The 14,204-nt window shown below is 46.6% G+C and overlaps 1 protein-coding gene across 2 annotated transcripts in view; it reads right to left on the bottom strand.

Annotated features, from left to right (window-relative positions):
- Positions 1-647: 647 nt before the first annotated feature.
- The window catches only part of KDM5B (lysine demethylase 5B), a 58,824-nt gene continuing 45,267 nt past the window's right edge, over positions 648-14,204 (bottom strand). For both annotated transcript variants that reach the window (XM_054087530.1, XM_054087529.1), the window contains exons 20-27: positions 13,190-13,328; positions 10,444-10,623; positions 9,438-9,596; positions 7,183-7,668; positions 4,766-4,877; positions 3,251-3,405; positions 2,438-2,764; positions 648-1,511 (exon numbers count right to left, since the gene is read on the bottom strand). In XM_054087530.1, coding sequence (XP_053943505.1) covers positions 1,374-1,511; positions 2,438-2,764; positions 3,251-3,405; positions 4,766-4,877; positions 7,183-7,668; positions 9,438-9,596; positions 10,444-10,623; positions 13,190-13,328 — 1,696 coding nt within the window. In that variant the 3' untranslated portion in view covers positions 648-1,373. The remainder of the gene's footprint in view (positions 1,512-2,437; positions 2,765-3,250; positions 3,406-4,765; positions 4,878-7,182; positions 7,669-9,437; positions 9,597-10,443; positions 10,624-13,189; positions 13,329-14,204) is intronic.

Consider the following 14,204-nt stretch of genomic DNA (forward strand, 5'->3'; position numbering starts at 1 on the left):
GGTGCAGTGTGAGAGGTTTCCACGTGGAGCCCCTGGAGGGCTTACATCAACCCCTCTCCTCCTCGAGGTCTGCTCCCCTCAGGCAGCACCGTGACACCAGCACCAGCACAGCCCCTTCTTACCCGCCCCAGCCATGGGCCCTAAACAGTCTTTGACAGAACCACCACCAGTCCAGGGGTTTCCAGCCCGAATGCAAGCAGCAGCGGCTGGAAGGAGCCGCCCATGGCCGGGCCGAGCACTCTGCTGGCCCCGCTGACCCAGCCGGGACGCGCCGCGGGGAGCCTCTCCTTCACAGCCAAGGGGACAGGGCTGGCAGAAGGAGCTGCCCCACAGCTTCATCTCTGTTGTGAATTCCCTACTCCTGCCCCCACCATTTCACAAACTGTAGTTTCAACCCTTTATGCACCCAACCTGTAAACAATTCCAGGTTTGGAAAAGCTTTGCAAAAGACTTGGAAAAGGTTGAGGGGGGGCTGGAGTGAACAACATGTTGATCTGACTCCTCCCAAACCTGAATAAATGAGTGAGGTAAGAAAGTATCACAGCTTTTGCATTTCTTTTTCTAAAGAAGGATTTCTCTTGAATGAGAGAACCCATCAGTGCCATCAGTATTTGCCCAGAGGGAAAAGAAAGTGCATTTCAAGCTCTCTAAAAACACCAACATTTAATTTTATAACATAACCAGGGGTTTATTCCACAATATAAACTGCAACATTTGATACAAGCTACCCAAAAAAGGAGAAAGCCAAAATACAGCTGTGGCCAGTACTTTACAGACCTTTTTTTTCCTGTGTTCTACATCACCGGGCCGTCAGTGACACTAGGATCTAACATTTGCTTTCTGTACACCAACCAATGCTAGAAGCAACACGCCGTTCCGAATTGTCATTCCAGTCACTGAAACCAGACATAGAAGTTATTGCTCAGATAAATAAACCTAGTCTACGAAAAACAAAGTGGAAAAAAACTAAAGTCTCCAAAGAGTTAACAGAGTAAACAGGGATTTCCTCAAAAGAGGATTTATTGGAAAATTCACGGTGCGGGTTTTTTTTGCACCTAAACCAAGCTGAATTAAATACGCCGGTAAATCCCAGAGAGGTAATTTAATGCTGTACAATAAAAGGTGCATGTTTCAAATGCCTTCCAAATCGGTGGAAACCCCTGCTAAACAGTCAGCATCTCAAACCTCAACAACCACAAACAGATCAAGGGAAAATACAAAAGTGTCAAAAATTGTTTTGAGTTCTGGAAAATGATCCCATAAGGATAGAAGTAGCACCATTTGCAACCTGGTACTTAAACCAGCCCCTGCGGCCTTATTGGAAAACTCGGACAACCTTCTCTACTCAAGTCCTGAATGGTTTACGGGGAGTTTTACTTCCGATATGGAGAGTCCTTCCCGGAGCAGCTGGCGCAGATGTAGTCCTCCTTCTCTGCCATCTCTGGGGAGATGCCCACACACACCTGGTGGAACCACTGGTTGCAGCTGCCGTCGCACTGGACCCAGTCAACCTAGCGAGGAACAGACAGAGCGGTGTTCAGCGGAGGACTGAGCAAACACACACAGCACTCACGACTCATTTTGGGGCTCCATCTATTTAAATGAGTGTGAAATGTCCCACTCTAGGGCTGCCTGGGGCACATCGTTTCCTGGACCCCTGCAGCCCAGCTCTTTGGAGGCCAAGAAGGGCACCCTTCCCCTGCCCCTGCTGCTTCCCCACCCAGAGCAAGACTATGGATGGCAAGTTCACCACAGCCCTGCCGGGCACCCGGGACATCCCTCTCATCCATCTCCCAGTACAGAAGAGCCTGGGCAGAGCTCCAAGGTGCTGCCCCCACCCACAGAAAGGTGCTGGAGCACCTCTTGCACAAGGACAGGCTGAGAAGGCTGGGGATGTTCAGCCTGAGGAAGAGAAGGCTCCGGGAAAACCTTAGAGCAGCTCCCAGTACTGAAAGGGGCTCTGGATCAGGGAGTGTAGGGGTAGGATCAGGGGGAAGGGTTTTCAGCTGAAAGAGGGGAGATTGAGATGAGATACTAGGAAAAAATGTTCTCTTGTGAGGGTGGGCAGGCCCTGGCTCAGGCTGCCCACAGAAGCAGTGGCTGCCCCTGGAGGTGTTCAAGGCCTGGTTGGATGGGGCTTGGAGCAATCGGAAGGTGTCCCTGCCCAATGCACTGGGGTGGGAACTGGATGGGCTTTGAGTGGCCTTCCAACCCAAACCATTCCACGATTCTACAATTCTATGCCCCTCTGTCTCCCCCACTCCCAGCTGCACCGCTGCTCTTGGAGGAGCTGGGAAGGATCATTACTAAACATGTCCCAGCAGTGGCAGAGAATCTCTCTAGGTCACCAAGTGCCTTGGGCTCTCTTTGTAAATAATATTTCTGCTGAAATGTCCTAGATTCCAACATTCAGAACACACCGTCTGCCTCTACTGACCTCATCTCCCTCGGGCTGGAGACAATTCACAGCAGGGCAGATGGCATCTTCATCCTCAGAGTCCTCCTGCTCAGAGAATGACATGTCTGAGGGAAGCAAGTGGCTCTCGCTGGAACGCTGCATCTCGAGGAGACGCTCCCGCTCTCTCTCCAGTTTGTGAGTGCACAGATCCTTTGAGTGATTCAGTTTCAGTTTCTTCTTTTTGGGTGTTCTCATTTTTTTTACTTTTGCTCTCTTCTCATCACAGAAGCTCTCTCTCTCAAAACGCCGCTTTAGTTTTCTCTCCATGTAACTAATTCCATCTTTTTTCCCTCGGCAACACTCATTCTATTGGAAAGATATTTTGACAAAAATGTAAGCATGCAGCTAACACTCCTTATCCTGTTATTCCATACCTGCTTTCAGGAACAGGCTTAAGTAAAAGTGCAGTGTTCGACAGCTGCCTCTTCCACAGAAGCGGGATGTGTAAAGGGAGCAAAGAACAGGGTGACACGCCAGTGACATTCTGCTTTGGAGGCGGCTCTCCCAGAAAGCCTCTTAAACGTGGGACAACAGTGAAGTTAGGGTAGATATATTTAAAATACAGACAGTGACCATAAAAAATGGATTCACATTTCAAAAATGCATTAGGTCACAAGTTACGTTCAATAGTTTGTAACAAATACGTTACCAACTTCCTGATGCCTTCTGAACAAGGGAAATGTATTTCCACAAAAGTACAGACACACACAAACCTCTTTGTAATGCTTATGGGTTCAGGCAGAGCCTCCACCCCAGAGGGAGCTGAGGCCCACTGCTGCGTCAGACACTTGCCTTTTCGTTTGTCGGTCCAAGGGCTGACCTCTGCTCTGTCTGCAGAACAGGGCTCTGCTTCGTGAACAGGATCTGGTACAGTTCCTGGATCTCAGGCAGGGAAACCTGGAGCAGCTGGGCTTCCATCATCAGCTCATCCAGCTCGGTGCTAATGACTTATGAAAGACAGGGAGAGAGGACAGAAAGAATTTTTCAGTGTCAGCACTCATGAAAACTGCAGAGATAATGAAAACTCTTCTCTGGTACCACATAAAAAAATATGAAAGACTTGAAATCTGCATCTGTATGAACGAACCCTTATCTTTTTCCTCTTCACTGATCACTTCTAACATCAGGGTTAAAAAGAAAGATAAAAGTTTGCACAGAAGTTACTGTGCTGTGGCTCAGCACTCTTCCAGGCTTGCATTTTTTGCTAGTTCGAGGATAAGCAATTGCCATCATTCTCTGCAATGTCTCCTGCTTCTAAAGCCATCAGAAGTGTGACCATCTCCTCACCACGTAACAAGCAGGTAAGGTGAACAAATTGAGTGGAATCCCTAAGTGAAGCCAAGAGAGAAGAGGAAGAAAAGCCAAGAGGATTGGCCTTGCAATCTAGTCCTACTGTGCCATCACCCCTCACCGCTGCGATCCTGCTTTTGAAATAGTCATAGCCGGGGGAGGCCAAAATCATTGTGTAAATAACAGCTTGTTAATACAGCAATCGGTACAACTCAAATATGGCCTGAAAAATAAACCTGGAAGTGTTTGATTTTAACTGAAATGTTAAACTGAAGTGTCTTGTGTAAAATAAGCACATGCTGAGCTGCACTAACTTGAAAACACAAATATCAGATTAGAGCTGCGTCCCTGGAGCACCACGCATCAGGAGGAAAGAAATGATAACCAGCTTCTTTCGCAGCTGCAGAGGGAATCAGTTTACAGCACGTCTGTGTTCGTGCAGTAAACACAAAGCCTGAGGTAGGAAGCAGACAGAACCTGCACCAAGTGACCCAGAGCACCGCAGCAGCCGGGACAGCCACGGAAACACAGGTCTGACACCTCTGAGTTGGCCTGCAGCAAAGCTTACGTGGACTCAGCGTCCTATGGATTAAGTACCTTGTGGTCTCCAGCAGTAGTTCCCCCTGCTGCCCCCATCCAGCTCCTACAGTGTCAGCAGAGTCTCCTTCTCCTCTTCCACCCATTTCGCCCTCCTGCAGCCCATTAGGCCACAGCCCCATGTGCTGCTCCTATAAGAAAGGGCCAGGCTCTTGGCTGACACCTTTTCTCCCACCACATCCCAACTTTTCATTACACACGTGGGAAATTTGGATTGTTGAGAACTCTGCCCTTCTGCTGAAGCTTGGCATGGAGTTCCAAAGCTATCGAGGGGATGGAGAAACAACCAGACGGGCTGCACAGTCGTGCATCTCCCTGCCTGAGCCATCTCCTGTTGACCAGGACACCCTCTCTTCTTCACCAAATACAGGGGAAAAAAATAGGAGAGGAAAAAAGAAAATCCAAGTGAAGAACACAAACCATGAAGTGGGATGCAGTGTTGTCCTGTAGAAAACGGAGAATGTAAATATATGGTTCTGCTATCCCAGTCATGAGGCATGGAGAACGACATCGCTCCAATTGTCTGGGACACCTAGAAAAGACAGCAAAATGTAACACGCTGGTGTTTTCACCAAGCCTGTAGTTCTGAAGTGTCAAATGATGGCAATAAAATCAAAACCTGCATCTCTTAGAATTGCTTAAATCTTGTATTCCTGCAGACCATTCAATCTAATCGCCCAAGCCCTTCAGCTACACCAGGAACAGGCAAAGCAAGTTCACTGCCAGATTTCTGAGCTGTGAATGATTACTGCCCCCAAGATCAGAAACCGGCCATAGCGCAGCAGCAGCGCAATCGACCGGAGGAGAATGAGCCTGCGGAGCAGAGACAACGCAGGCAGAGTCACTGCAGGGATAAATCCAGGCTCATCGGAGCAAGGGCTACAGCTCTAGAACAGACCCTGGGTAAACATTACAGCTTCCTCCTTTTGTTCACAACAAAGAAGTGATTTCTCACTGCCTCAACCTGTTGAGATACCAAACTGTTTGGAAGCACCGCTCCTGACCTCAGCACACAGAAGACACAAATGGCAAACACGTGCTCACTTACGCAAAGGCCACTAAGGGAAGCTGTCAGGTTTGGACTCCCAGCTGTCAGAAAGGCATCTCATCAGAAGCATTCCAAACTATCATCTCTCCCATTACTCAGGGGTCTGAGTTCATCCAAAATCCACCTCTCACCAATTCTCACAGCAGTTTTTCAAGTGAATTTTTCAAGCTCATCTAAATGCTCCACTTTCTTCACTCTGGTGACCGCCAAAGCAGCCCAACTCCAGCAGTTACTGCCACAAGGGGGAACGAGAGCATTGGATTTCCCCAACTAACAGGGAAAACATAATTGTTACAGGACAGGAGAGCAATGCCGAGACATTGCTGGATTCACAAAAAAAACACACTTCAAATCCACTGATTCCATACCTTTGGCTCAGCTTCTGTGCTAGAAGGCTCTGGAGCCACCTCTGCCCTGCTCTCACACCACTGTCTCCAGGAAGACTCAGGCACAGGGAGGGCCCCACACTGATGTACGTGGTCAGATGCTCTTCCCTTGAGCTTCCCATGGGACTCGTGATTTGGGAAATGCAGTCCCCAGGGCCCTGAACCAGCTCTGCTAGAGCCACCTTGATTTAGGAGTTTACTGACTTGAGCTCCAGACCACGCGAAAATGGCTGGACTGCTTGCAGGTCAGAGGGACCTCCTGGCACCATGCTGAGCTAATAAAGCTAAGCTCACTGCTGCTGTCTCGGGCTCAAGCATCTACTTATGTGCCCAAAACATTGTTTTGTTTTGTTTTTTTTTTCAACTATAATAGTTGATCTGGTAAAAAAAAGATACTTTCAAACCTAAATTATCAGAGAAACTCTCTTAGATGTCTAAACACAGTTTTGATTTCTAAAACCAGGCTTGCCTGTTTGAAAAACCTGGTCAACACAGACAGCTCAGTACAGCTAAGCTCCCCGAGAAGCAGCTACAGTGCCTCTTCAAGCACATGCCACATTTTATGTTTTAACGTAACTGTGAAAACACAAACCCACAGACAAACATTAACAGGGCTGGACTAGAAAAAGTCAGATGTTTCAATCAGAAACTAAAAGTACATTTCATGTTGGGATGTTTCAAGTTCTTTATGCTGCACAGACCTCGTAGTTCACATTTTTTCTGTATTTCTTATCTCAGGAAAACTAGAAATGCTTATCCCAGTTCCCACCTTCCCTGAGCTTTTTGCTGAAAGACCTTTACTGGAGGATATGTGGAACTCTCTCCTGACCACACCTGAAGAGGCTGCAGTCGCTCAACTCGGTATCAGCAGAACATTCAGCTTGGGAGTTCCAGTGTGAGCAGCAGGGAGAAGAGGATTAGTAATAGGTGAAGACATCCTGTTGGAAACAACTTTATCTGACAGCTGAGCTGGTACCACACTGGAAAGTTTGTGCCTCTGCTACCAATTCTCATCACTAAAAATGACCTTGAAATACTTGTAAGAACAGAACATAAAGGCTAATTGAACACTAAGCACTCTAGAAACAATAGTCTCAGCAACTCTGTCCTTAATAGTGACAATTAGAGCATAGCAGCCGGGAAGAGAGGGGAAAATAGGCCCTTTAGGAGCAATTGTTCCCAGGACTCCAGCAGAAGGAAAACATGACGCTGTTGCTGGAGGACATGCACATCCTGGCTAACTGTCAAGGCAGAACCCAAACTCCTTATATCCGTAAAGCAACAAATAATATGCCTTGCCAATATTTGTATGCAGAGACAACGAACCCAATGCCCAGAGAGGTGACAGGGACTGCTCTCGGTGGCCACCCACGCCAGGAAGCCCAGCAGCCGCTCAGCCTCACCTTGTTTGTCTCTGGCAGCTGGCCTGCTGCAGCTTGCCATCTGTTGTACAGTAATCCTGAGCCAACTTTATCTTGTGTAAGTTTTATATTCCCTGAATACAACATTTGTTGTGCTCTGTGCTGCCAGTTCACAGTTCTCTCGATCATATACCGTAAGGCATCCCCCTCCGGAAGCCGAACGCGGATACGCTGCAAGGAGGCCAGCAACGGTAAGATCTTTTCTAATGGTGGCTTTTCTGAGCGATGACAGTGTGGACAGAGCCACACACGAGGTCCCTGCAAAACACTGGGCACTGGAACACAGCCGGTATGGAAGAACCCTCTGCAGAGTTCACACTGTATCATGGGGGCAGCTGGCTCCTTCTGGCACAGACAGACTTTGAGTTCTGCGTCCTCTTCACTGGACAGCACCTTCACTTCGTTTGCTGCTCGCAGAGAACGCAATGCTTCCATCTCCTTTATTCGGGCTTCTCCGAGTGTAGCCATCTGAAAAGGAGTTCAAAGAAACAGGTGTCATTTCGAAAGGGACTTTACTCATCAGGAACAGGCTGATTTCTGCACAACCACACCCTTCAGACCACTTCAGATCATTAAGAAGCTCCTGACTCCTGGGCACCTTCACGGCTTTAAATGTTTGAAGTGATGCAGCTATGATGCAGTGCGGTGATGTGACGTCAGCTTCCTTCCATTTCCCCAACAGCCCCAGAGATGCAAAACTCATCCCCTTTGGAAAATACCCTCCAAACTCCTTCCCTCTCTGTCTGAAACCCTTCAGACTTTGTACTACAAAAACACTGGCTTCATTAAAGCAGCTGAAATTCTGAAAGCAGTGTAGATTTGCCTCGCAGGTACGTCTCTAGGAACATGTCTCTCACATCGGCAGCCTGACCCTGTTAAACCTGAAAGCATTTCTGGGCTGCTTTCAGAAACACAGGTCCATCTTTGATACCCACGCTGTGCACACTGTCTAGCACTCAGGGCTGTATCCTCACCTGGGCACTTGCTCTGGGGTTTGCAAACACTGCAAATACTCCTGAATGTGGTGTTTGCCTCTCCTACACCCACTCACAAGCCTTTGTTCAAAGGAATTCTTAGCGTTAGCTACTATTAAAGACAGCAGTATATCTCTGTTTGTTAAAGGCTATTAGTTACAGCAGCAACTAATAAATTCTCTGCATTTTACTATGATATAAATGTGTATAGTAGTGTATGTAAAGATATTAAAACCATTTTTTTCATACACGATGGCTGTGAAATGTGGTGATGAGAGAAAAAACAGCTATACAAAATTCAGAGAGCCATGTCCAGCAAATCCAGGAGCTGGGCACAGCACACCATGCTATGTACACATAGGTGCTGAGCACTGTAACTCAGTGCTGGGGTCTGTAAGGATCCAAACCACCCAGAAAAAAACCCTCTGCTGTAAGAAGATTCCTGCTCTCCTCATGTCAGAAGCAAAGCGGGGCACGCACAACTGAAGGGATTTGCCTGGGTGCAGTCCACGTGCGCATCCTTCCCTTTCAATTCTCCAACCATTAACCAGAGACTTAGTCAGAGGAGCAGGGTGTGCAACTGGAAGGGCCGAGCCTCTTCTCCTTACAGCACTGCTGGGGACATGATCTGGAAATCCAGACTTACAGAACAGAGAGGCCAAAACCAAAGCGCTGAATATAGAGATTTCAAGTAGTTGCTATAGGTTAAGGCTTAAACATCCCATACTTAAAGGGACAATTATGTTCAAACCCTACCAAATCAGCCTACTGCTCCTCAGCAACCGTGGGATATTGTTCAACCTGACCGTGACGGAGGCTCTGAAACAGATCTTTTGGGATGAAGCACTGTACCACCAGTGCCTAAGTTTGCTCCATCCAGATCAGTGTTTTACTGACTTCATAATGCATGAGGTTTCCTTTATTTACGTTTTTGTTTTAAATATAAATGGTGTTAAGTTATTGTGTTCTTTGTAAGGAAAACAGGTCTCCAATTTTTATTTTCCTGTGCTTTGTTAGGCTTCAAGGATTGCCTGGTGAACTGTGAGTCGACTTCCATGCACAAAGACAACACATTTTATCTACTAAAACTGATTTAGAGAAGTCTGAAGCAAGACTAGAAATCACAGTCCCAGAGGCCCTTCTGCAGAACAGCAGAACAAACAGTAGAAGAGTGGAAGATAACACTCCTGCATGGGAGCAAACAGAAACAAAGATACAAAGAACATAGAAGAAACTCTGACTTGAAAAACAACTGCCACGTACCGCAGATGCAGTGTCTTTGCTCTCGGACAGAGCTCTTTCCAAGTCACTCAGCGTCTCTATCTTAGTGCTTTTCTTCTTCCCGCTTGGCACTGGCTCCTTCAGCTTCTTCTGCTTTCTCTTCAGATTCAGCATCCCAATGTCACACCGGGGACACAACACCTGACGGACAGAAGCGCAGCATTGTCGGCAACGCTTTTCACGCATTCGCCCTGCCCTGACAGAGCCACACACGACCGGGCACAAGAGGGACTGCTGCAGCCTTTTCCATTCAAGGTTTGGGGGCTCAGACAAGATTGTCTGGGAAACAGGGAAAGCTGGAAGGTTAAAACTTCAATTTCATAAAATGGGCAGACCACAAACCCCTGCGTATTTCACCTCCACTGCTGGTACAGAGACAGTGGATACCCTAAACAGCTTCCATGCGATTTAAGCTGCAAGCCCTGGGATACAGCAGAGGATTCCAGGCACTGCCCCACATTCCCATCTGCCCTGGAGGAGAGGCTGGGGGTAAGAGGGACTCGGTGTAGGCCATGGAGTGTGGATCACTCAAGACCTGTAGATGTTTACAGATAAATTCAGAGGCCGTTAAAGCAGCAGAAGCCTCCCCATTGCTCTGGCCCCGCTGCAAGGTCAGGCTGTCACCGTTCTGAGGTGGTGACACAAGTACAGACCTGCAACCCAGTGCTTGCAGCCTGATGTGCTGAAAGAAATTCAGTGCCCAACATGTCAATATTCCCGTAACTCCTACAGAAAATGTCAAGCTATGGCACAGCACACTCTCGTTAGCCACTGATTAAAAAGAATAAAGTGTATCTAAATCTTAATCTTTAAATATGCTTATCATTAAAAGCCTAAGTCAATCTAATAAATACATTAAAATAACTATGTAATCCTAAAATGTTTCTGTAATTATACTTAATATTTACTTCATGGGTCAGTACTGTAACTTTGATGTGCTTTTTTTTGTGTGGAATGGTGGTCTTCTCCAAGAGCTGAGGTCTCTTACCTCCAGGAGAGAATAAGGGGAGTTCTCACACAGAAATGTGTTAGCTGCGCACTCCTTCCACGCTTGGACTTCTGACACCAAGGACTCCAGCCTCGGCAGGTAGTCCAGATGCACTGGAATGGATCGGCCTCTTGTGACAAGTTCCACGAGTGTGTCCAGTACAGGCACACGGCCTCCAACCTGTCAGATTATAAATTAAAACATGCTGGATGGATACAAGCCGTATGACAGCCACAAGTCACAGCGAGGCAACTGCATTAGCTGGAGGTAGACCTGGTAGAAGAGAATTTACTGCTTAGACACTTCAGTCATTCCCACAGCTGTTATTCCAACACTTGTGCTTCTCATCCTCCAGTCGTTACATACTCAGACAAAAGTAAGAAAAACTTGGGGAGGAAATAAAGACACCAAATGACAGTGTGAAGAAAAAAGTCTGCCAACAATGTAAGCAGAGCCCCAAGCTAACAATCTGCATTCACAGCAGAAAAGCAAACCGGTTTTGAACTAGACCCAGGAGGCAAGTCCAACCCCATCCCGGCACGCCAAGAGCACGGAACCATCTCAAGTATCCAACGTGCTTTTTGAAAGCGAGCTCTGTTCACTCACTCAGCGGCCTATGCCTGAGGCAACCAAGGGCTCCAGCAGGGAAGCAGCACGTCATTTCTAGAAGAGGCAGCGATGTGAGACCGGGGAACTGCTCATCCAGAACAACCCCAGCACCTCCATCAGCAAAGCCCCACAGCACTGGTACCAGGGAATTCCTGCAAGGCACCACGACTGCAGGCATTTACTAAACTCTTCACAGAACTGAAGCAAAAGTCCTTGGCATGAAGCACATTTTTCCATATTCAGCAGGCAGAATTTCTGAATCTAAACCAAGAAATTAGCAAATGTCAAAACCAATTCACTTAAGCCCCAAGATGGCCCTCAAACAAAAGCTGGTATTACGTGCTTGTTCCTTCAAAATTTTAAAGCCCAGGCAACTGATATTTTTAAACGAAAGCTTTTTGGCTCCAAATAATTTTTTATTAAAAGCCCAATTTAGTTCAGAGAGGCTCAAAGACTCAAGTCAGATCAGAATCACTTCACGGGAAAAACATGAGGACAAACGAAAATTTATGACAATATTTGGCAACTTATATCAAAATGTGAAATCAGGGCTGCCTCAGTCCCACCCTTTCCTCACCTGTGCAGTCCCACCAAGCCCTGGCTCGAGCACTCGCAGGGCTGAGCCATCAATCCCTTCAAAGAGTCAGCCAGGCTACGCCTACTCACTCGGGTGTGCCCGGCTGCCCTCACGGTGGTGCTAACACAGGGGAGGGAGCAGGAAGGGAGGGGAGAATTAAGCTGCATTGAACTGTAAAAGCAGCAAAGAACCTAAAAAACACAGGAAAAGAAATAAAATTGTCTGAAAGGCTAAAAAAACCAATCAAGTGGAAAGTGCTAGAAACCAAGGTGAAAACCTGTCCGGATCTTTTTCTTTAGAAGCCTCTGGTTTTCAATCTCTGCCATCAGCTTTGTGCTTAGTTGAAGAGTTATTTCAGAGTGAACGTGGAAAGAGAAATCACACAAAGCTGGAAGGAACCTCAAAAAATGGAAGAGGATGAAGAGAAAAGGAAAGGAAGAACAAGAAACCATCTCAAAACTTCGAAAGAGCTACTACAAAACTACAAGTATTTTGATGTCTGAAATCAAAGGCCGATCATACACAAACAGATCAAGAAACAGGTCTGAGATGGGCCATGGTCAGTGGTTACCAAATGAGGCAACACCCCTCAAGCACAGGATGTCTAAGATAGCACTGATGATATGGCTGTGGAAGCAGCACATGAATTCCACGGGTCCTTAGAGGAGGTGATCCCTTGACCAGCAAGAATATCACCACATCTTGGTGAACTGTCACTGGCAGTACAGAATGTGAGGCACGCTCCAGCCAGGGGCACTCAGAACTGGAGGCAAGACAAGGACAGGACACTTGTCTCATCAGGAATATTCCTGGATCAGGAAACCTTGGGGGTTTTAAGAAGCTAGAGAAAAATTATTTATTTAGCCAAGTGAATGAAGGCTGTGAACAGATATTGTCAGTGACTTAAATACTTCAAGGGATTTGTTTATTCAAGAGTGAGCAAACAGAATGTCAATGGTGCCCATACCACGTGGTACAGAGGCACAGGAAGATGATGATGATCTTTTACACTATCACTGTTTTCAGCTTGCTGATGGCAAGAAAGCGCTCGCTGAAAATAATATTCATTCCTTTAAGTTAGGACAGTGTTTGGAGTGTATCAGCAAAATCACTTCCAAGAGCACAGAAAATGTTTAATCTTATTTAACAAGAAAGTGATCTTCATAAGAACACTTCAAAGGCAGCATTTTTCTTTCCTCTGCAGGATGGTACACAACACTGAGTACCAGGAATATGATCACTGTAAGTAGTAACTGAGCAAGATTTCCCTCCCAGTAGAGCTCCAAAGCAAAACTCTAACTTTAGATTTTTAATAGCTCCTTCACGGATTTTAACGCAGCTAGTTAACTGTAGAGGTGAAGGAATACAAATCAGGTCCAAAAACAGAGGTAAAAACAATAGCGCTCACCAGGCCATGACTACGCCGTATCTAAGGAAACAGACATTCTAGATTAAGCATTCTTAAATCCATGGGACGCTGAAACACCAAGCGCACACAAGAGGCTGCAGAGTGGGTCTAACTGACAGCAGGTCAAAAAGCCAGCGGCATCACTCACGTACCTGCAGAGCTTCCACCTCCTGCATCCAGTCCTTGGCCTTCTGCACCACGTCCTTCAGTGCCACTCCGTTCGGGAGATAGGCCGGGATCTCCTCCATCTCCTTCACTGCTGCTACAAGGCTGCTCAGAGACTGCCGTGGTCTGTGGAAGCAAAACACCTCAGAATGTAAAACACTGCAACACAACTGGGGCTCTTCCACCCCTTCGGCTTACAAAAACCAAAGGGTTGCAATGAATAACAGCATGATGTCCAGTACTAGAGACCCCTTCCATACAACCAGGGCCGTCATAATGCAGATGTGCTTTTAGAAATCTGCTTGCTATAGACTCTGCTAGAAATGTTGAAAATATTAAGAAATCTATCGTCTATTTTTTCAAATATTAAACACATTTGGGCTTCAGGGGTATTTAACATTCAGTAATTCTTAAATGGTAGAGTCTTGGATCCTCCTTGGACCTCAAAACAGACTCAATGAAGAGAATCCACACTGGAAAGTTAAGAAGGGGGGAGACGGTTTTTCTCTATTTCACAAATTGATTCTGATGTTTTAGAAAAGTACGAACTCAGCTGCGTCTCTATTTTGGAGGGTAAACCCAAGCTTATTTCAGTTTTGTGCTCTATTAAGTTATACATTAAACATACTGTGGTTACTAATGAGAGACTGTTCTGGTTTGACCTAAAGTAATCTCTTCAATGCTAGAAATGATCCATATAATAACATTTTAGCCATTGTTGGTTAAGCTCCACCTGGATATGCAGCCTCCAGTCTAACACTGGGGGAGGGAAGAAGGTGGAAAGGAAGGCAGAGGCGTGTCCAACCCCTTCCTGGTGGCAAAGAGAGAATTTGCAGGATGACAGTGGAGCACCACAAACACCAACTTTTAACATCACTCGGTCACTGACCCCCCTTCTCCATCCCTATCCCTTCTGGATGGCACAAGTTTTGTCGTTTTGACATCGTGTTATGAACTGTGTGAACAGAAGAACCCCTTCAGAAGTAAAGCCAACTCCTTCTA

This window comes from Cuculus canorus, chromosome 24 (assembly GCF_017976375.1).
Source record: "Cuculus canorus isolate bCucCan1 chromosome 24, bCucCan1.pri, whole genome shotgun sequence".
Taxonomy (NCBI): Eukaryota; Metazoa; Chordata; class Aves; order Cuculiformes; family Cuculidae; genus Cuculus; species Cuculus canorus.